At 34.8% G+C, this 23,294-nt stretch overlaps 1 protein-coding gene across 1 annotated transcript in view; it reads right to left on the reverse strand.

The window, feature by feature from the left end:
• Window positions 1-23,294, reverse strand: part of DDX46 (DEAD-box helicase 46) — a 53,769-nt gene that overhangs the window by 30,142 nt on the left and 333 nt on the right. The window contains exons 2-13 of the mRNA XM_082621172.1: window positions 21,010-21,198; window positions 19,567-19,710; window positions 16,350-16,446; window positions 13,874-14,039; window positions 12,262-12,413; window positions 11,084-11,197; window positions 9,546-9,711; window positions 8,711-8,831; window positions 7,965-8,140; window positions 6,918-7,039; window positions 5,492-5,570; window positions 3,608-3,690 (exon numbers count right to left, since the gene is read on the reverse strand). Coding sequence (XP_082477298.1) covers window positions 3,608-3,690; window positions 5,492-5,570; window positions 6,918-7,039; window positions 7,965-8,140; window positions 8,711-8,831; window positions 9,546-9,711; window positions 11,084-11,197; window positions 12,262-12,413; window positions 13,874-14,039; window positions 16,350-16,446; window positions 19,567-19,710; window positions 21,010-21,198 — 1,609 coding nt within the window. The remainder of the gene's footprint in view (window positions 1-3,607; window positions 3,691-5,491; window positions 5,571-6,917; window positions 7,040-7,964; window positions 8,141-8,710; window positions 8,832-9,545; window positions 9,712-11,083; window positions 11,198-12,261; window positions 12,414-13,873; window positions 14,040-16,349; window positions 16,447-19,566; window positions 19,711-21,009; window positions 21,199-23,294) is intronic.

The following is a 23,294-nucleotide window of genomic DNA, read 5'->3' on the forward strand; positions in this document are numbered from 1 at the left end:
TTTGCATCATTGTACATAAAACCATAACATAACGTTTGATTTCTGTATCAATATTATATTGGCCTATAAAATAGAATAGCTACTATTGAAAAGTCTGACAGTTTCTTAGAAGGTTAAACATAAATTACCATACAATCAGGAATTCTACTCCTAGGTAATCTATTCAAAATATACGAAGAAGTATGTCCATACAAAGACTTGTATACAAATGTTCCTAGCAGCATTATTCCTAATCATGGAAATAATCCAAATGTTCATCAGCTGGCTAATGGAGAAACAAAATATGACATATATTCATATGACGGAATATTAATTACTCAGCAATTAAAGGAATAAAGTATTGACAAATGCTAGGACACAAATGAAGCTCAAACACATTATGATAAGTGAAATAAATATAAGCTAGATGTATACTGTATGATTCTCCACCCCCTCCACCCCCCACAGCACGGCTTGCGGGATCTTAGTTCCCTGACCAGGGACTGAACCCGGACTACAGCAGTGAAAGCACTGAGTCCTAACCACTGGACCACTAGGGAACTCCCTGTATGATTCCATTTATATGAAATGTCCAGAAAAGGCAAATCTCTTAAAACAGAAAGCAAATTAGTGGCTGCCTCGGGCTGAGGTGGAAATAGGAAATGAATGCAGACAGGCACAGGACGTTTTTCTGGTGAAAGAAATCTTCTAAAACTGAACTGTGGTGATGGCTGAACAAATCTGTATGTGTACTAAAACCCATTTTATTACACGCTTTAATAAAGTGAGTTCTATGGTATATAATTGGACCTTAACAGAGCTCTTTTAAAAGTAAAAGATTATAATGACCTTATAAATTGATGAGTACTCCCTCTTTTTTATACTTTGAAATAAAGTATGATTAGGAACATAATTATTTACTCCTTGAATGTCTGGTACAACTTGCTAGTAAAAAATTGTCAGGAACTGGTGTTTTCCTTGTAGGAAAACTAAAAGTTGATTTCTTTAACAAATGTAAGACTATTTTAGTGTTCTTGAATCTGTTTAACCTAAAGCTTTCAAATGTACTGGCAAACACAGAAAAAAAAGAAAAAAGCAAGAAGGGAGAAAGAGACTATGCAAGGAGATGAAAATTTCAAAAAACTATCAATATCCAGGGAAACTTAAGAAATTTCTGTATCCATGAGACAAGAACACGATGCCATTTAAAATAAAAATTCAGAGAAAAGAAAAGAACATTTAGAAATTAAAATTATGAAAGCAGAATTTAAAAATTCAACAGAAAGGTTGAAAGCTTCGAGTTTAGGAAATCTCCTAGTACAGCAAAATGACAGAGATGCAAAATACTTAAGAAAAATTAAGAAAATTGAAGGATGAGTCCAAAAGGTCCAACATTCAAATAATAAGAGTTCCAGAAAACAGAAGGAAATTATCAAAAAGTAATTCAAGAAAATTTCTCAAAACGGAAGGATTTGAGTTTCTAGACGGAAAGAACCCACCAAGTAGTCAGGACACTAGTTGAAGAAAACAAGCCTAAATGACACAGAACATTAGGATAAAGATCCAAAAAGTTTCAAGACAAAAAGTACAAATTAAATACAAAAGGTTAATAACTGAGTAACATTGAATTTCTCAAGAAAACCAATGGAGGGACTTCCTGGTGGTCCAGTGGCTAAGACTCCACACTCCCAATGCAGCGGGCCCAGGTTCAATCCCTGGTCAGGAAACTAGATCCCACATGCCACAACTAAAGATCCCGTATGCCAAAACTAAGACGCAGCACAGCCAAATAAATAAATAAATAAATATTTTTTAAAAAAAGAAAAGAAAGAAAAAGAAGAAAGAAAACCAATGGAGACAAAAAGAAATTCTGAGGGAAAATAATCCTCACCTCATATCTGGCTAAATGTCAAATAAATGTGAGGGTAGACCAAAGACTTTCCAGAAATGCAAAGACTCAAAGAATGTACCTCCAAGCACTTTCTACTGAAAAAGCAGTCCATAAACAAAGGAATATACCAAGAAAAAGCCATGAGATCAATTTCTGGTTAAAAATGAAAGATTGAATACATGCATCTATTTTTACACCCTCCAGAATGACAAAACATTATAGAAAGGAGACTTTTAAAAATTCACAATGATATGACTCAAAACAAAAGCGACTAATTAGGACAGTTTTGGTGAGAGGGCATGAAAATGTTCTGATATTGGATAGTGGTGATGGTTGTAAAGTTCCAGGAATACGATAAAAACCACTAAACTGACTGGGAAAGGGCACCTAGCTCCGTATTCCACCTGACTTCCTCAACTCCCTCTACTCTCTTTCTACAAATGGACCTGCTGTCTCTACTAGAACACATAGATAAAAAGCATATTCAATATCTCCCTCCTACAAAGTAACCTGTTTAATCTCCCCAAAATGCTTATCCAGTCCTTTTTCACATTATGCTCAGATCAAGCTCCCTATATCTTCCCCACTATCCCAGTCCTACTGGTTGGGACCCAAAGGATAAATTTAATGCTTCTTTCATGTGATAGACTTTATTCAAAGAATTAAAGGATGCTACCAAATCCCCTACTTCAAGCTAAATATTCCTCATTCCTTTAACTGTTTCTCACATGGCTCAAGTATTACCATAGTCCTGTTTATTCTTACATACTCCTCTGTATCTCATTTAGAATGTGGTCCCTAAATCTAAACACAGTACATGCACTATCATATGACAGGTAATACATTTTTGGAGAATACATGAATAAACGGAAAAGAATGAACACTTTAACCATATCCCTTTCCAATATTCCATTTCTATTACTGCAGTTTGTGATTTAAAAGCATTTTTTTGGCATCCATAGCACATTGACTACTCTACTCATACAGCTCCTCTTGCTAAGAAAAATTTCTACCACCTTTTAAAAAAATTAATTAATTAATTACTTATTGACTGGTTGATTGATTGATTGATTGCTGAGCCGGGTCTTAGTTGTGGCATGCCGGTTCTTAGTTGCAACATGCATGCGGGATCTAGTTCCCCAACCAGGGATCAAACCTGGGCACCATGCATTGGAAGCATGGAAGCCCCACCAAGGACCACCAAGGAAGTCCCTCTACCACCTTTTAACAAGTTTTTCTTTAGGCTTTTTTTTTTTTTCTGTAGCCTTTAGGCTTTTATCACTAAAATTTTGTACTGAAGGAAACTGCACATATGAAGAATATAAAATCTAAGCTAGACAAATGCTTTGGGCCTTAGTTTATACATCTGGAGAATGTAAACAACCTGTGCTATCTAGATCGTAAGGTAGTGAAAAGCATGAATTAAAGCAATTTATTTGGAAGTACAATGAAAACTATAAAATATGAAAGCTTAAGTTTCTATTAGGACTCCACTTCTAATTTTACCAATGATGGTTTTAGATGGCTTAGGAAAGCCTGCACAAATACCTCCTGAACAAGTTTAATGAAGAATCCAAAACATAGATATCTACTTCAATTCCCTATGTCCTCAATCCACTGTATCACCACACAACAGAAATGTGTGTGAGAATTTCAGAAACCATACAAATATTTCATGCTCATGGCAGTTACAAGGTTTACTTTATAGTTCAAAACACTAAGAAATTTAATAAATACCTGTGGTTCAAAACCCATGTCAAACATTCTGTCTGCTTCATCTAAAACAACATAAGTCACTCTTCGAAGATTTGTAACCCGACCTAACATGAGGAAAAAAAATAAAGACAAAAAGAAAACTAAAAATCAGTCACAATTCATTTTATGACTATCAAAATCTTTAAAAAACTGTAAAGGGAACTAAAATGCCTGACTTAACCAGAGGGGTGAGTTAGGTATCTTTAAACAGTGAAAAGAAATTTTGGTTTACAATATCTTAATCTACTGGCAAATACTTTCTGACAGTGGGTATATGAGGCCCTTTATTTTGTCAAACTCGTCTCTTGCATACCATCATAGGGCCTGAAGAACCTGTAAAATTCAGAAAACAGCCCTCTCCAAAACACATCATAAAACTAAGACTGAGATGGAGCATCGAGCCACATCAGCCATTATCTGACAGCATCACCTAGGAAAAAACATATTAGAGATTACAGCGTATGTGTGGAAAGCAAGTTCCAGTGCTAACTACTTCAGACGCAGAAAATCTCTTTACAATACTTTATGTAGTACATAACCTACTTATATACAGTTAGAAGCTTCTAACGGGCATGTCAAAACATAAATAAGAAGCTATTCAATATCACTAGGTAACTAACATATTACATAAAAATTTTAAAAATCAATGTATTACATAGATACATTTTTCTATACAAAGATACAAATCCTATTTTACACAGTGCTCCCACTGGTTTAAGTAAATGCAACTGGCTTCTTAGCCAGAAAAAACTAAACACATAGACAGGAAACCCTTTCTAAAGGATTAACACAAGCATTTCTATCAATTGTTGATTCAATCACCTGGCAAAAACATGTATGAAACAGTTATTAAATATAAACCAAAAGGACAGATAAAGGGAAAAGATAAAATTAATCAAGATGAATTTCAGGAGGAGACAATCAATGCAGCATTGAGAAAAAACAAGGAATTATTTCATTAGCATTCAACCCAAAACTTTTCATATGCTATACAAGCACAATGACTTATCAATACCAATGTCACTTTACCAACTTCATGTAGAATTAGAATTAAGTGTACAGAGAAATCCAAGCAAAATGCTATTAGAAACATGCATTACTCAAAGTTTTAAATACTCTATGATATATATATACTGAATACTACAATGGAAACCTTTGAAAGCATTTTCTTCAAAAAACAGAAATGTGCCAAAATAAATGCTTTCTAATATTTAAGTATTCCATACTAACATGTGCAGCCCCAATTAGTTTTGCAAGATTGGGAACAGCATTAAATTACCTACCTTTGATGGTTTAAGTCTCGGAAGCCCAGTTCTATAAATCTTGAAGGGCCTTTCTCCACAGAAGTTAAATAATGTCAACAGTTTAGTAACAGTTTTGATAGGGAATAATTTAACAAAGCACAATATTTGAGCTAAAAACATGCAAATTTACAAAAGATAAATTTTCTTGAAGCTGCAAGATCTTAACTTATCTAGTATTGTAAGAAAGTACTAGCTCCTACGGAGAAAAAGTCTAAATTGTACAATAAAAAAAAATAGTCCCCCACCCTTTTAAAAGCAAAGCTAGGCCAAAATTGAATTTAAAATCCATGTTAAGTGCTTAAAAAAAAAAAAATCGGATGGAGTAGTTGTGAAAAAAATTTTTTTTAATTAAATTGCAAAAATATTATGAATACTTGCAACAAAAGCTTGTTACAATACAAATTTCAAGATATTACAGCTTCAAGAAGAAATGCAGAAACCCTTTGGTGGTTTCTTGTTTCTTGTATCTGCTTTAACAAAAATGTACAGAATTCAAAAAGGAGAAAAGAGAGCAAAAAAACAAACAACAACAACAACAACAACGCCAGCACCCCTGACTTACCGCTGTTAGCTGCTAACATGTCAATCATTCGACCAGGTGTGCAAACAATAATCTCAGCGCCTCTTTTCAGCTCAGCAATCTAATAAGAAAAGATGCAGTTTTATAGTGTATTTATCACTAATGCTTCTTTACAGACTTGAAAATGCTGACTGAGGTCCCTGCAGAGCTCCATGAGGTAAGACAGCCAGGTCTGATTAGAAGACACCAAAGCCTCCTGCTTAATTCTTTGGAATGCTGGAGCACTACTAAAGGAATAGGAAGCAGCAGACAGACCACATGATGCTGTAACTTTGAAATCAATGAACAGAGGTTTTTACCAATTTTAATTTGACACAACTCCTCAAAACCAAGAAAGGAATATGAGAGAGCAGTAAATAAAGAAATTTGATAGATCAATGTTTTTCAAATTGAGATTTGTTTCCATTAGTGAATCACAAAATCAGTAAGTCACAACCTGCGTTTTAAAAATGAAATAGAATGGAAAACACTAGACTTTGTTAGACATCATAAAACTTTGTTTGACTTCTATATAAATATGCATGCATGTACCAGCTTATTTTGTAACTGTATTTATTACAGGCTATGGCCAAAAAAACTGACACAGATAAACTCAGAAAACTAAGTTCAAGTGTTTAAAATAGCATTGGGATAACAAAAGCAAATATTCCCAAGATGTGTCTAAAATCTGAGAAGACAAGTCCTCAGAAAGGGTTTGGGAGTTAAATATGTCCAGAAAACGCCACTTAATTTATCCCGTTTTTTTCTAGCATCACAATATACATTAGCTTATTAACAACAAGAAGTCTTGCAGGAAAGAAAATTTTAACTTTGCATAGTCCAACATTTCCAAAACTTATTTGACCACAGAACCCAGTATTTTTCCTTTTTCTAGTTAAAGCAAAATATCTGATGACTAGCATTCTTTAGAAGACACATGGAGAAATGCCAATCTAAAGAGAGTGAATGAAGGTATGTTTAAATAATTCTCACTAAAATCATTTAAGAATGCAGATGTAACTCTGATATTAATACATCCCACTCAAAACCACCTTTTAAAGATGTCATTTAGATTAGAGAAAATAAATGTTGGTCCAGGAATCATAAGACCTAGATTCTAGGACAAAGTCTTACTTAAGCTAAAGACTTTGGTCAACTTAACCTTTCTGAACATCTGTAAAATGGAAAAAATAATCTGCTTCCTTGAGCGGGGAAAGACAAGCACGGGAAAGCTAAGATATGAAAATGACTCAAAAATTCTAAAATATAACTTTAACATAATTCATTCTTACTATTATTTTCACACCTCATTTTAAAGATTTTAGAAGCAGTCAATACAGAAAACACTAAAGCAAAAAATCACTTTTACATTATTAAGTCATTCAATTTTTAAAAGATTGCAAAAACTGAATGTTCCTTTTATAACTACCTGCTCACTGATTCCTGTCCCTCCATAAACACAGACCACTCTAAGGCCCAAGGTCTTCGAAAACTTCTTACATTCTTTAGTAATTTGTAAAGCCAGTTCTCGAGTTGGAGTCATGATGACAGCTGAAAAGATAAATATGTCAAAAGCCTAACCACCAAAATTCTTGAGAGGCTAAGCTTTATAGTGTTAAATTTAACCTCTGCAATCAAGTTCAGATCTTAGTCTAATTTTTGTTTTAACTTGTTTTATGCATCTTTGAAAATCCTATTTCAAAAGTTTTGTAATAGCAGAGATTGTGGTGAAGGATAATTTTAAGAACATGCTATAGGAAGATAAATGAGAGTTAAATACCTTACTCAACCATCAGGAAAATACTTGGTTGAAAAGAATGTAAATCATTCTCAACTGCAAATCACAGAGCAAAGATAATCAAGTGACTCACTGTGCTGAAGAGCCATGCCGTGGCTTCCGGAAACAACCTTGGTCTGAGGGGCACAGACAGAGGAGAAATATACTGCGCCCTCTCTTGCCAAGAGAGGAGTTGAACAACTTTCCAAAACCCTACTCAAATTTGGAGAAGAGATCTCTGCCAAATGAATCAAGAAAACTGAATCTAAAGACCTAATCCTGAATGAAATGTTGGCACTACAGCCTTTTAAGGCCAAAAAAAAAAAAGAAAAGAAAAATACACTTCCCTATAATCTTCTATGTTGAGTTTATAGATCCACTGATAAGCGCTAAGAACAAACCTCAACATAAATAAACAGATAGATGCACGAGGAGTCTACCTGCCGAGTCAGAGTTTAAAAACTGAGCTGTGCCAGGAGAGGCTGTTTTTGTACTTCTGAGATGTCACTCCAGAGCTCTGAAGATTCTCACTCCACCTGCTGGTAAGGGGAAATCAGCCCCAAAGTGCCAAATTCATAAAGGAAATGTACATAAAGACATCTTTATTGTTATAATTAACATTACAAAGCATCAGGTCTTTCTGATTAACTGACAACAAAGCTGTTAACTGAAAAAATAGTTTAATGAAAGGAATTGTACCTATTGGCCCCTCTCCTTCTTCTAATGACCTCTGATCCATGATGTGTCTAAACATGGGCAACAGAAAGGCAATGGTCTTTCCACTTCCTGTCTTGGCAATACCAATCAAATCTCGTCCAGACATTATAGCAGGAATCGCCTGGGTTTGGATTGGTGTAGGCTTTTCATAACCATGCCTTAAAAAGCAAACCAAAGGAAGACAAGGTAAGAACTGTGATCTCTGGGTCCCTCAAACTGTAAAAGTTTTCCAAAATGTATATCCATAAAATGAAAAGGAATGAAGTCCTGAGACATTCTACATCATGGATGATGTAGAAATATTTGAAAATACTACACTAATTGAAAGAAGCCAGTCACAAAAGACTATATTAGTATGATCTTATTTATATGAAATGTCCAGAATAGAAAAATCTATAAAAATAGTAGATGAGAGGTTGCCTAATGTGGAGGAGAAAGGAGAAAACTGACTACTAATGGATCCAGGCCTCTTTCGGGGATAATGAAAATATTCTAAAATTAGATTATGGTAATGACTGCACAACTCCATAAATATACTAAAAATCATCAAATTGTAAACTTAAAGGGTAAATTTTATGGTATGTAAATTATATCTCAATAAAGCTGTTTAAGAAAAAATAATCAAGTTTTCCCATTAGATTAAAAATGTAAGCAAAGGAATTATTTGTGTAAAGGGCTATTTTTAGTAGCAAGATATTGAAAAATGTGGACAACCACTGAACACTTACTTTTTGAGAGAATTTAAGATCTTCATAGAAATCCCACACTGAACCCAAGATTTAATTGGTTTGGGGCAACCTTTTCCCTTGACAATAATGCCCTCCATTTCCAACCGAAATACATTCACCTCTACAAAACAAAATCCAGATTAAAAACTCTTAAATATTGTTCTATTAGTGTCTTCTACTTTTCAATGAGGCATGGTAAGATTAAGAATTTTCAATTCTTTTCTAGTGCTCCTGAAGATAATTCCATAGAAAAGCTATGTGACAAAGCACTGAACAGCTCAGAGAGACAACTAAAGTGATTACTGTTGCAACCAATTAGGAACAAAAGAAACACTCCAATTTCTACAATTTGGCTTTTATTTTGACTTAAATTGTACCAGCAATAAAAGAACAATGATTGACAAGTAATACAACCACTTGTTCTTTAAGCAATGGTTGCCCAGATTATCCTTATTCTATCAATATCACAGATTCACATTGGTTCCTAACTCTCAAATATCAGAAAAGGTTAACAATATTTTATTTGCTAACTTCACATGAAGAGTATTTTCGATGCTAAAAATCTCAACTACATGAGCCAGACTAATTTTTGCTCATTTTTTTTAATGTTTCCAAAAACACACTAATTCCTCACTGCTCCAAATCTTTGCGGATGTTGTCCTACTCTCTAGAATGACTTCTCGCCTTCTAGTTCTTTCTCATTTCTCCAGGTAAGCCAGGCAAATTCCTCCTACCCATGCATCAACTCACAGGCCTATCAACATTCCTCCCAGGCAAGGTGAAGTGTACTCCCTCTGTTCCCACAATAACCAATAAATGAATAAAAAAATTCTACCCTCTTGAGACATTTTTGCCAGTTCTGGAACTTCAACATAAAAGTTTTTTCTGAATTGTTCATATTCAATTTTTCCATGATCCACTGGTTCTAGAAGCTTTCTCTGCTTTGTCTGATAACCTGTAAGGGCAGTCTGAAGATCAACTTCTTCCTCCTCTGAAGAATACTATAATTAAAAAAGAAAAATTAAGAGCTAAATCCATTACTACTTTCTGCTATGGGAAGAAATATTCCTAGTTTTAAAGATCTTCCTCTCCTAGAAAATATTCTTTGGCTTTTACTTTATTTTCTGAATTTTCCAACTTAGTTTATTTTTTCTTTGCCCTTATAGAAAGCTATAATAACAATATAAAGCTAAAATAAAAAAATAATTTTAACACGGCTTTAATAAAGTTTTCCTATAGTTTACTCTATATAAATCTTTACAATGAGTGCTAATAGGAAAAAAATTTAATTTATTCTGTCACTTCATTTCTTCTCTCCCTATTCTATGTCTGGGATGAGCTGATGAGGGACAAGTGGGAATCAAATAGAGGGCATACACTTGTGCAGCAACACGGATGAACCTAGAGAATACCATACTATGTGAATTTAGTCAGACAGAGAAAGACAAATATTATATGAGATCACTTATACGTGGAATCTTAAAAATAATACAAATGAATTTATTTGCAAAACAGAAACAGACTCACAGACACAGAAAACAAACTTAGGGCTATCAAAGGGGAAAGGGGAATAAATTAGGAGTATGGGATTAACAGACACAAACTGCTATACATAAAATAAACAACAAGGATTCACTGTATAGCACAGGGAACTATATGTAATATCATGTAATAACCTAAAATGGAAAAGAATCTAAAAAAAAAAATATATATATATATACACATGTGTGTATATATGTTTGTGTGTATGTGTATATATATATGTATATATACCTATAGATAGATATATCAGAATCACTTTGCTGTATACCTGAAACTAACACTGTATTATAAATCAACTATACTTCAATTAAAAAAAAAAAAGGGCATACAGCAAGAGGTCAAAGATGTTAGAATGTCCTACCAATTTGAATATGCGGCTACAATACTGTTGAGAATAGCAAGAATTTCTCCTAAGAGTAACTGAAGAGCACACTTCCATCAATGCTTTCTTATAAATACTTCTAGGATAGTATCGCAAACAAAGTCAAAAATTAATGAAGGGGGCTTCCCTGGTGGTGCAGTGGTTGAGAGCCCATCTGCCAATGCAGGGGACACAGGTTTGAGCCGTGGTCCAGGAGGATCCCACATGCCGCGGAGCAACTAAGCCCATGTGCCACTACTGAGCCTGTGCTCCAGAGCCTGCGAGCCACAACTCCTGAGGCCTGGGCGCCTAGAGCCTGTGCTCTGCAGCAAGAGAAGCCACTGCAATGAGAGGCCCATGCACCACAGCGGGGAGTAGCCCCCACTCACCGCAACTGGAGAAGGCCCGCGCACAGCAACGAAGACCCAACGCAGCCATAAATAAATAAATAAAAATTAATGAAGAATTACCTCCATGGCATCCTGGTCATTCTCCATTAGCTCACCTTTCTTCTTATCAGAATCTACGACTGCTTTTTTGGTTGTGACAACAGTGACAACTTTTGTGACTGTTGGCCCAGACTTCTAAAAAAAGAATATAAAACATTGTAAAGTTGAAACACAAATTATACACCAAATGAAACACAATGATAACGGTCACAATTTATAATTTGAATTAACTTAGTTGTTAGTGACAACCTAATGAAAAAACAAAAAGTGGTCTGCTTTCTCCTGACTTGCTTGAATTTAAAAATGTAGGTACTTCCCTGGTGGTCCAGTCGTTAAGAATCTGCCTTCCAATGCAGGGGATGTGGGTTTGATCCCTGGTTGGGGAACTAAGATCCCACATGCCGCAACTACTGAGCCCGCATGCCACAACTAGAGAGGCCCACACGCCGCAACTAGAGAAGCCTACATGCCGCAACAAAGATCCTGCATGCCGCAACTAAGACCCGACGCAATCAAATAAATATTTTTTAAAACTTTTTTTAAAAATGTAATACAATTGCATTATATTCTGTAACACACTAATATATAGGTATGCAGTATATAATATATAATTTTATATAACATTATGTAATATAATTTATTTTAAAAATACTACTAAATGGTAATTTTCACTCATTCAACAAGCCAAATACTATTCTGGGACCTTAGGATAAATCAATAAACAAGACAGGTACGGTAAAGATCACTGCTCTTGGGAAGTTTTTAGAAGAAGAACAAACAATAAACACAACAAAAAATTAATTTATATAATTTTTCAAAAGGTAATAAATGCTATTAAGAAAAAGAAAAACTAGAGTAAAGAGGATCAGGAGTATAAAAGATGGGAGTGCTGGAGAAGGACCTATTCAGGGCTTATTGAAGAGGACCTACTGAAGAGGACCTACTGAGAAGGCAACAAGTAAGAAAAAATACTAAACAAAGATGATGGTAGTTAACAGTGACTTCTAAAAGAACATTTGCAGTTAAAACTCACTAGTATCTCTGCTATTTAGAAAAGTATTGACACTTCTGAGATGGGGAAGGAAACAAAATCATTAACTTTACAAAGCCATGCATGTCAGTAGTAGGTCAATGCACCAATGAATTCAAGTTACCCAATTAGGAATGTAAATCTTTAAAAATAGGAGAAAATTCCATACCTTTTCATTTCCCCCACCACCTTTCACACTTCTCATATTAAACTTTTTTACTTCCTCTTTCACTTCTTCCATGTAAGCATCTAATGGATCTAACTCTTCACCCTCCATTTCATTTCCTTCCTTTTCAGCCTCTGCAGGATCATCTTCATCATCTAAAATATCAGAATACACTTTCTTTGAATTTGTGTTTCAAAAGGAAATACTTCACAATGAGACCACACCCCCCCCCCATTAAAGCCTTTTCTCTTACTATCCAAACACCTTCCTTACCAATTAACCCAGGCACAACGCAGTTCAAATACTCACACTGGCAAGGTTTTAAATCCAGCAGGTATTAGTTTTGAATAATACTAATAATAAAAGAAATAAATTATAAATTATTAAACTGAAAAGAGGAAGAAAGACTAATATGTCTAAAAAATGGATCTCCAGTATGGTTTTACAACTACGCTAGCAGAAGCAGAACTAAAAACTCTGTCTGCTAAAATGGTATGTTTATTTCTTGCAATTATCTTTCTTTAAATCACACAAAGAAAAAATAATAGCACATTCTTAATTAAAGACAATCTAATGTTCTTTACATAACTAAGATATCATCACTCCTTAAAGGTATAAACCATTTATCTATTTAGTTCAACTTTCACAGAAAATGAAAAATTCACAGGAATTTTCACAGAAAATGGAGCAAAATTCCCTTTTCCTATAATATCTCACACTCTTCCACTTTACTAAAATCTTAAACATCAATATCAGATGTGGAGGGGAAATGTTTCTCTTATAATTTATGAAAAAATCAGAAGGACTTGAAAACATGCCCTTAACTTACCCTCATTACTAACATTTGAAGTAAAAAATTAAAGAGCTATTTACTGACTATGCCCATAAGCACCTAACTCTCCACTCTAAGGTAAAATCAGTGATCCTTACCGAACACTACTATACAATTTTAAAATTTAATGTAAACATTAAAAGGGGCATTTAAACATCTCAAAAAGAAACTAGTGATTCCACTTCTAGGTATATACCCAGAAGAACTGAAAGTTGGGACTCAATCAGATACTTGCACACCAGTTCTCATAGAAGCATTATTCACAATACCCAAAAGATGGAAACTTATATATGCAGCAACAGACTAATAGGTAAACAAAATGCAGTATATATGTACCATGTAATACTATACAGCCTTAAAAAAGGAAATTCTGATACATGCTACAACATGGATGAAACTTGAAGACACTCTGCTAAGTGAAATAAGCCAGACACAAAAAGACAAATATTGTATGATTCCACTTATATGAAGTACCTAAAATAGGCAATTTCACAGAATCAGAAAGTGGATTAGAAGTTACCAGAAATGGGGGGGAGGGAGACAGGATGGAGAATTACTGTTGAATGAGGTACGGAGTTTTTGTTTAGTTCTGGAAATGGACAGTGGTGAAGGTTGCACAACACTGTGAATGTGCTTAATTGTCACTGAATTGTACACTTAAAAATGGTTAAAATAGTAAATATTATGTATATTTTTCCATGATAAAAATGGCCTATTACTCATAATTCTAGAATATTCTACATGAATTGTTATATAGTCTATTAGTCTAACAAATCAGTATACCATCATCATCTTCTAAACTCCATTTTTTCCCTTGTTTCATCTCTTCAATTTCCTTTTTCAGTTCCCCTATGTTTTCCATGGCCTTTTTACGTTGTTCTTCCCGCCATTTCTCTACCCTTTCTTTTCGCTTTCTCATTTCTTCTTCTAGCTTATTCTGGTCAAAGTTCTTGGGGGAAAAAAAGAGAAATAGAGAGGGAAATAAGGATCAACAATTTTACTCCAAGTGACATTCCAGATAACTTCTCCAAAGTATAAAAAAAGGAAAAATAGATGTACACAAAACTCCTGAAAATAGATGTACACAAAACTCCTAAATTTAGACCAGATTTAGATCACACATCTTTTAAATATATTCAGGAATAAACTAGCAAAATGAAGTCACAATAAAAAGTATCTTCAACTAAGAAAGCAGACAGACTTCAAACACCATAAATTAATCTCATTTTAGTTACAAGCAATATGCACACATGAATTCAATTTCTCCCTCTAAGTGGAAACTAAATGAACTAGTAAGCAAAGTTTGCTAGTTATTAGTTATTCTCAACTTTAAATCCTCCAAACTCCTCCAAGATTGCCTCCATGAAAAGCAATTTTCTATTACAAATTACTGAGTAAATGAAAGCTATTTATCAACTTGATTAAGAAGTTTTGATCTTTTAGCCTTTAGGTCTAGGTTTCCTAGGAACAGCCATTCTAAAGCCTGTATCAAGATTATTAATAATAGTCTTAAAAGGAGAGAACAAATCATTTGCACAGTCATAATCAGGGACTTAAAGATTAAGCATTATAGAAATCAAAATTTTAGACACTCTACCTTACAGGTAGTTATGGAAATACACATGTATAAAAGTCAAAGAAAATATTAATAAATGATAATGATGATGGCATTTTGGGCACCTGGGATTACAGAGAATTATTTCTGACTTTCCAAGTATTTTATAATATGGTTATGATTGTATTTTTAAAATGTTTATTTCTTAAACAAACAAAAAGCTTTGCTCCTGAATTTATATCCTTTATAATAATTCCATACTCTGAAGATGAGCCCCAGAAAGCTTATGTGTTTTTCTCAAGATCACCCACTCATTCAAGACTAGTAGAAACTAGATCAGAAACCAGACTCCCAGACTTCTTGTGTTTTATCTTTTCTTAGATACACTGCTCAGAAAGCAGGTCCCTTAAAAAAAAAACACTAAACAAATAGAACTCAAAAAAAAAAGAAAAAAAAGTGAAGCCATAATATATTCTAAAACGGGCAAAAGATATGACTAGGCATTCTAAGAAAAGTGCAAATAGTAAATAAATTTAAAATACCTTATTTAATTATTAGTTTACATTATGTTCATAGCATTTAAAAATATTTACTTATATTTAAAGATATGCAACTCAAAGTAACAAGAAACCAATTACACTGGCAAAAATTAAATTTTGAAATACCCATGTTAGCAAGAATGTGAAGAAACAGACATTTTCATATGTCTAAAATCATAAAACTTATACAACTTTTTTGGAGAGCAATTTGATACTATTTATCAAAATGTTAAATGTATACAGCCAGCCCTCTGTGTCTGTGAGTCCACACCCTCAGAACTCAACAAACTGTGGATCAAAAGTATTCAGGAAAAAAAATTCCAGAAAGTTCCAAAAATCAAAACTTAAATTTGCCCCATGCTGGCAACTGTTCACATAGCATTTACATTATGTTTACAACTATTCACACAGCATTTACGTCATATTAGGTATCATAAGTAATCTAGAGATAACAATGTATGTGGGGGGGATATGCGTAAGTTATACTACATCATTTTATATAAGGGACTTGAACATCTGAAGATTTTGGTATCTGCAGGGGTCCTATAACCAATCCCCCTAGGATACTGAGGGAAAGCTATATATATATACCCATTGACAAAGTCATTTATTTTACTGATACCAATTTACCCTATACTATATTCACAAAACACATGTGTACAAGGATTAATATACCATTGTTTATAACTACAGACTGGAGACAGCCTAAATATCCATCTACCTTTTTTCAACAAAACACTATGCAGGCATTACAAACAACAAGCTCTACCTCTCTGTACGCAGCTACAGAAAGATATCCAATATTTAACAAATGAAAACAGAAAGGCATTCTACTTCTTAAGTTAGATAGTTCGTATACTGCTATTTATTACTCTTAAGACCTTATATATTGATAAAATAATTCATAATTTAAAAGTGACAAAAAGCAAGGCACAGAATAGTGCATATAGTATGATCACATTTTGCACATAAAATTAGATAATTTGTATAGATATGCAACTTTTTTCTGAAAAATTTTCTCATGGGACAACTATTATTTTACCTGTTTATTTTACAAACCTATTATCATCTACTTAAAAATAAAACACACAGCATTAAAAAACAAGAATTTGTCACTACAGAAACAAATTTGATATTATACGATTACTTATGTTAGTAAACATACACCGGCATCCTTTTCTTTTTCATCCTCTTTGTCATCTTTGTCTTTTTTCTTCTCTTTAGAACTTTCCCCACTATCTGTTTTCTCTTTGGATCTAGACCTACCAAAAAAGAGAGAGAAAGAGAGGGACATCATCTATTTGTTTTTGGAAACATTAATTTTAGAATACCTAGACTTGTATTTTACTTTTTATGTAAGAAATAAACTTCCAAGAGTCAACTGAATTTTTATATACCATTAATAAACACTTTGGAAATAAAATGAAGAATTAATCCCATGACACTAACTGCAAATATTATTAGATATCTGGAAACTGACCAAAGGAAAACTGGACACAGCATATAAAAATAATTACAAAATTTAAATAACAAAGTTAAAACTTAACAAATGGAGAAATACACGAAGACATTAATAGTCTACAAGACAAATGATATATGTAATAATATTTAAAATCCCAATAGGCTTGCATTTTGACCCTACTTAGGGCATCTAATAATGAATAAAATCCCTTAATTGTAATGTAATCAAATTAGTTGACCTTTTCCCCTCCTTTATGATTTGTGCTTTTTAAAGCATCTTAGAAATTTTTCCAACTTTGATGAAGATACTCAAGAGGCAAAGAAGATATTCTCTAGGACAAACTCCTAAAAAGTTTATAGCTTTGCCATCTAATTTGGTTTTTAATCTGTTTGGAAATGCTTTTTGCACACAGAATGAGGTAGCCAGTCCTATTTTATTAAAGGATAGCAAATGTCCCTAACACCATTTATTTGGAAAAACTTTTTCCTACTATTTACAATGTCACCACTGTCATTTATCAAATGACCTTATATGCGTGGATCTGATTCTGAGTTCTTTATATGGTTCCAGTGATCTACTTGTCTATCCTTACAATAAAGCAACACTCTTAATTTCTATAACTTTATGACAAGTCTTGATGAGTGCAAGCCCTCATAACTTGTTCTTCAAAAGTGTTTATGCCCTTTGCATTCCTAATTTTCTAATCAGTTTATCAAATACTTTTCTATTCATGTCTGCTAAGAACTTTTAAACATCAATGTATGTTGAAGTTAATAAGATGCTTTTCCTGAATCTACTTAGATAACCAAGACTTTTCTCCTTGAATCTTATTAATGTAAAGGATCATACTGATTGATTTTCCAATGTTAAACCAACCTTCCATTTCTGGAATAAATCCAACTAGTTTATGATTGTATTATCTTTTTTATATATTGTTAAAAGCAGCATGCTAATTCTTTATGTTTAGACTGAGTATAGCCTATAGTCTTTTTTCACACTGCCCTTGTCAGGTTTTCCTCAATCATCTTATTAATTTTCTTCATTTTATGAATGTTTCTTCTTTCTTAAGTCTTTGTTCCTCAAAAGTATCATTACAGAGTAAAAAGACAAACCAGAGTAATATATCTGCCCCTCACATAAATGACAAAAAACAACAATCCAGAATATTTAAAAACAATAACCCCCTATAAATCAATTTTTAACGACAGAAACAACCCAATAGGAAAATGAGCAAAACATTTAAACATGTACTTTAGAAAAGAGGAAATCTGAATGACCAAGAAACATATGAAAAAGTGTTCAACTTCATTAGTAATCAAGGAAATGCAAATTAAAACCACAATGATATTGCTATTATATGTCTAACAAATAAACAAAAATTAAAAGGACTGACAATACCTAATACTGGCAAGGGTATGGAGGGATACAATTCTCATATACTGCTGGAAGTATAATTAGTACAAACTCCTTGGAAAGCATTTTGGATTACTTAGTTAAAATGAAGCTATGTTTATTCTATGACCATGTAACTTCACTCCAATATATATACCCAAGGGAAACTCATACACATGTATACTAGGATATATATACAAAAATGTTCATAATAGCCCCAAAGTTAAAACAACCCAAACATCCATCTCAGTAGAATGGATAAATAAATAGTGGTATATTTATACCACAGAATAGTGTTCAGCAATAAAAATAAACTACTGTTATGAGCAACACAGATAACTCTCAATGTTGAGCAAAAACGCAAAAGAAGACTCATTCATGTAAAGTTAAAAAACATATAAATCTAGACTATTCGTTTTCCAGTTATACACACAGGTGGTAAAACTATAAGGAAACAATTAGGACACAAATTACTAGCACAAAAGTCAGGAGTGATTTTATACAGAGAAGGAGGGAGCTGGGTTAGAGAAGGGACATGGAGGGCTTCCGGGGGTAGAGAAAATGTTCTATTTCTTGACTTTGGTGGCGGTTACATGGATCTTGCTTTATAATTATTTAATAAGCTGGATGTTTATATTTCACTCATTTCTCTGAATTTATATTTTAAAATTTAAAATAATCCCGGGGCTTCCCTGGTGGCACAGTGGTTGAGAGTCCGCCTGCTGATGCAGGGGACACGGGTTTGTGCCCCGGTCCGGGAAGATCCCACATGCCGCAGAGCGGCTGGGCCCGTGAGCCATGGCCGCTGAACCTGCGTGTCCAGAGCCTGTGCTCCGCAACGGGAGAGGCCACAACAGTGAGAGGCCCGCGTACCGCAAAAAAAAAAAAAAAAAAATCCTAATGGGCATTATTACACTGACCTTGACAAAATAAAAGTAAAATTTATAAAGTAAAATAAATGACATGGCAAAAATCCTCATTAACTAATATGGAGAAAACAGAGAAAACAGAACAAATCCATACATCCCATGACACCACTTGAGAAACAATAATGGCAAAGAACAAACCACTAACAAGAGAAACAAAAAGAGTAAATGTATTATGTCTAATAGACAAAAATAATATCTCAAAATTGAATGGTACTGACATCTTAAGGAAACAGGTACATTTAACTTACAAAAGCAAAGTTCACCCATTATGAATAGCAATTCAGCAATACACACCATGAGTAAAAAAGTTATTTGTCAATCAACATCGGAAATGCCAAGAAAATAATTTCAAAGGAAAAAACATAGTTCCCACAAAGATGTGTATAAAATGCATTTCTGACCATTAATAGCAGATATTAAATAAAAGAACAATGCATCATGAGTGTTAAAACTAATAGAATCTAGCATTTTCTAAAAGCATTACAAGCTTTATAACCTATTGAAATAATTCAGCTAACAGCTCATGGCAGCAGCCAAATTCAGTATTTATAAAGATTTTTTTAAAAAACTGTAGGGAAGAGAGTCAGTTCCCAACCTACCTATTCTCAGCTTTCTTGCTTTTATTGCCAGGACTGGAGGATCGGGATCTCCGGCCCCGGCTTCTACTCCTTGAACGTCTCCTGTCTCGACTTCGAGATCTTCTTCGCTCTCGACTGCGATCTCTCTCTCTACTTCTGGAACGCCTGAAAGGGGACACTTCATTTATTCTATGACCAAGTGGAACGTCTACTTCAGACCATGGTTCTGGCTCATGTTGAATGAAGCTTCTTAATATTACCATTATTAAAGACAGATTTCAATTAACTATCAAATCAGCTAAACAGGGAACAAGTAAAGCCAGTCCTTATAAGTGGTCAATGAAATAAATGATACTAATTTCAAAGTGATGTTTGTTGAAAAACAGAGGAAATATCTAACAAGAGCTGTTTGAAATTTATGACCTATAGCAGAAAATCTAAATTTCAAAGACAGCCGAAACCTAAGTATAAGGATGGGCAGAATGGGGCTGTGGAAAGATCACAGATATGAAAATGAGGAGGCAAGAATTTCTACCCTGGTACTACTAATTAGTGACATACATAGGGCAGATCAACTCTCTGGGTCTCAGTTTCCTCACCTGTAAAACATGGAGACTTCACCAAATAATCTCAAAATCCTTCTTGCTCTAAAATCTTGTGATTCTTTCACACCAAAAAGTCAAAGACCAAATCTGAAACGACCAATTTCACTTAACAAGTACTTGACTGAATTGTATGAAACTGTTCCTGGTACCACATAATATAAAATTGAATAAGTTAGCATTATCCACATTGTTACGGGTGAGGATTTTCCCTAAGTACCAGGTGACACTTTTGCAATCTCTCCTTCCAATGTCTGAAAAAGATAAAGTCAAAGTTCTTTCTGTGATCAGTTCACAGCACCTGTATAACCTTGGCTTCTTTCCCATTTTAATGAGAAACTTTATTAGAAATCTTTTTTTGGTGTGGGGAAGATTATTTTTATTTAGAGACTGTTTTCTACCTCCAGAAAAGTTATGGCTGCTTGGATGGTACCACGGAATATTTAATCAAGTTTAAAAAAATTAGGATGTTCTTTGGTTAAATCTAAAAAAGTTCTTTAAAATAGTTTCAAACAGAGTATGGAGATGGCTCTGCCCTGTTTCCTTCTCCTGTCAGCTCTAGCAGCTGCTCTGAACACAGGGGTCAGCTTTCTTGGGACAGGATTAGACTAGAACCCCCCTGATGGCATATTACCTTGGCTTTTACTTCACTGTTTGAAAATGACAGTGGAAAGGGAAAAAAAAACACTGTTTGAAAGTTTTTGTTCTAGGCAAATCACTTCTGTACCTAACCAAACAAGCTGGGGTTAAAGCAGGGGGCCTGCAAAGGGGCCACTAAATTCTAGTCCAAAATTTTTGAAGAAGCCTGATTTAGCTGAGAAGGTCCAATTTATCAAGAGCCCTGTGGAGATTAATGTCTTACCTCAGACGCTTCCTGTCTCTTGACCGAGATCTTCTTTTATCCCTGCTACGAGACCTCTCTCTCCTTCTATCTCTATCCCTGCTTCTAGACCTTCTGTCATCTCCACGTTTACTTCTTTTGTCTGAGGGTGAGCGGCTTCTAGATCGACTTCCAGAGCGTCCCCGTGATGCTGATCGCTTCCGATAGTGGCTAGATTATTAAGTTAAAGATTAAGCTTAGCAAACACAGCCTCTATTACATTTTATTTATTTTATTATTTTCTAAAAAAAAATCTCAGCAGATAAATTAAACATTGAAAGGACTTCTTACACGTAAACTTTTTTAAAATTAGGGGGAAAGAATGAACTCTTCTGCTACAGCACACTGTCCTGAAAAAGAAGGAAGGACAGTAAGCCAAAGAGACCAAGTTCCTGCCTTTGGGCCTCAAGCAACTTGCATTCTGGTAAAGGAAGAGAGGACAGGCAAGTAAAGAAATAAGTATACAATATGTATTTGGTGGTACGGAGAAAAACAGATGAAAGTAAAGGAAAAAGAGAGACAATGGGAGGTAGGAAGTTTGCTCCTTTACACCAGGTGATTAGAAAAGCCCTCACTAATAAAGTGCCATTTCAGAGGTTTGAAGGAAGTAAAGGAAGGAACCATGGAGATATGTGAGGGAGAAACTTTCCAGGCAAAAGGCACAGTAAGTGCAAAGACCCTCAAGAGGAACCTTGATTGGTGTGTTTAAGGAACAGCAAGGAACCAGATGTGGTTGGAGTTGAATGAGTGAGAGAAAGTGTCATGAGATGAGGTCAGAGGTACAGCATGGTAGCCAAATGTGGAGAGCCTTATAGGCCATTATAAGGACTTTCTCTTTTACTGTGAGAAAAGATGAGAAGCTATTGGAAGATTTTACGCAGAGGAGGGACATAACCTCCCTACTATTTTTAAAGCATTACTCTGGCTGCTGAGGGGAGAACAAACCAAAGAAAGGCAAGGACAGAAGCAGGGAAAACAGGTAGAATGCTACAGCTATCGTCCAAGTAAGAGACAGCGCTGGCCTGGATCAGAATGTCACGTGTAGAGTTGTTGAGAAGCGTCAAAATCTGGATATTTTAATGACTAATTAAATGTCAAGTGCAACAGCAAATCTAGTATACAAGCCAGGCAAGGCAGAGAAGTGGGGGAGAAGGCCGAAGAGATGGAAAGGACCTTCTTGGGAAGGGCCCTGAAGGCTGTGCTGAAGAGTCTCACTTCATCTTGGAAGCAGTAGGAATCAACAGACATGAAAGGAAGGAAATGACATAATCTTATGTTAATTTCAGAAGTGTCACTCTGGCTGCAGTGTGGAATCAACTGGGAGTGCAAGATCAGAGGAAGGTAATTTGAGGCAGGTGTAGCAGTATGAGTAATAAATGATTAGGGCCTGAATTAAGTCAGGGAGAGCAGGAATGGTGACAGGGTGCAGTATCTAACTGGATGTAGGCAGCAAGAGAGAAGAATCAGTCAAATAAATATCACTTCCAGGTTTCTGGTCTGGGTGGCCAGACGAACCGCAATGCTTTCACAGAAATTTAAAAGACCTTTATACGAATTTTCTGTAGTTATGGAAATACTCTTTATCCAGGTGATGGTTACACGGTTCATATATGAGCTAAATTTCACCAAGCTCTACCCTTAAGCGTGGACCATTTCCCTGAATGTTAATTATACCTCAGTAAACTACTATTACCTTACTTACTTATTATTTATATCCTAGATATAAATGATCTTTCAGTCACAGCTAAACATTAAGCAAATACGCACATTTAAGATAAAAATCTCAAGGTTCCAAACCAGGTAACAATCTGAAATGTTGAAGAGATATCAGAGTTCTAATAAGACCTCCCAGTTCTCGGTTTAAAAAGGATAAAAAACACATAACAAAGAAATTTTAAATCTATGTGCGAAATAAATGCCCATGCAACAAGCATTTATTGTAGTCCAAAACAAACCTAGTCACGTAGTATTGTAGGCGATGTAAAAATGTTTGGCCACACGCTCCTTTCAATTAAGAAAATACCACACGCGCACAAAAAACTAAAGTAGAGAGCGACAGGGGCCAAAGAAATGTTGCAAACGCGAAGTGGTGAGAAATTCAACTGGGGTCGCTATTGACTAAGGCGATACGGGTAAGCTCCGCGGAAATGGCGGGATGTAGTTGACGTCCCGGAGGTGTGTTCCCACTCCAAGGGCTCGAACCGGCCGATGGCCGTGCAAGAGAACCCTGTGCCCGCCGCCGACCCAAGCACACCCACTGCCTCAGC

This window comes from Mesoplodon mirus (genome assembly GCF_964341445.2).
Source record: "Mesoplodon mirus genome assembly, chromosome: 5".
Taxonomy (NCBI): Eukaryota; Metazoa; Chordata; class Mammalia; order Artiodactyla; family Ziphiidae; genus Mesoplodon; species Mesoplodon mirus.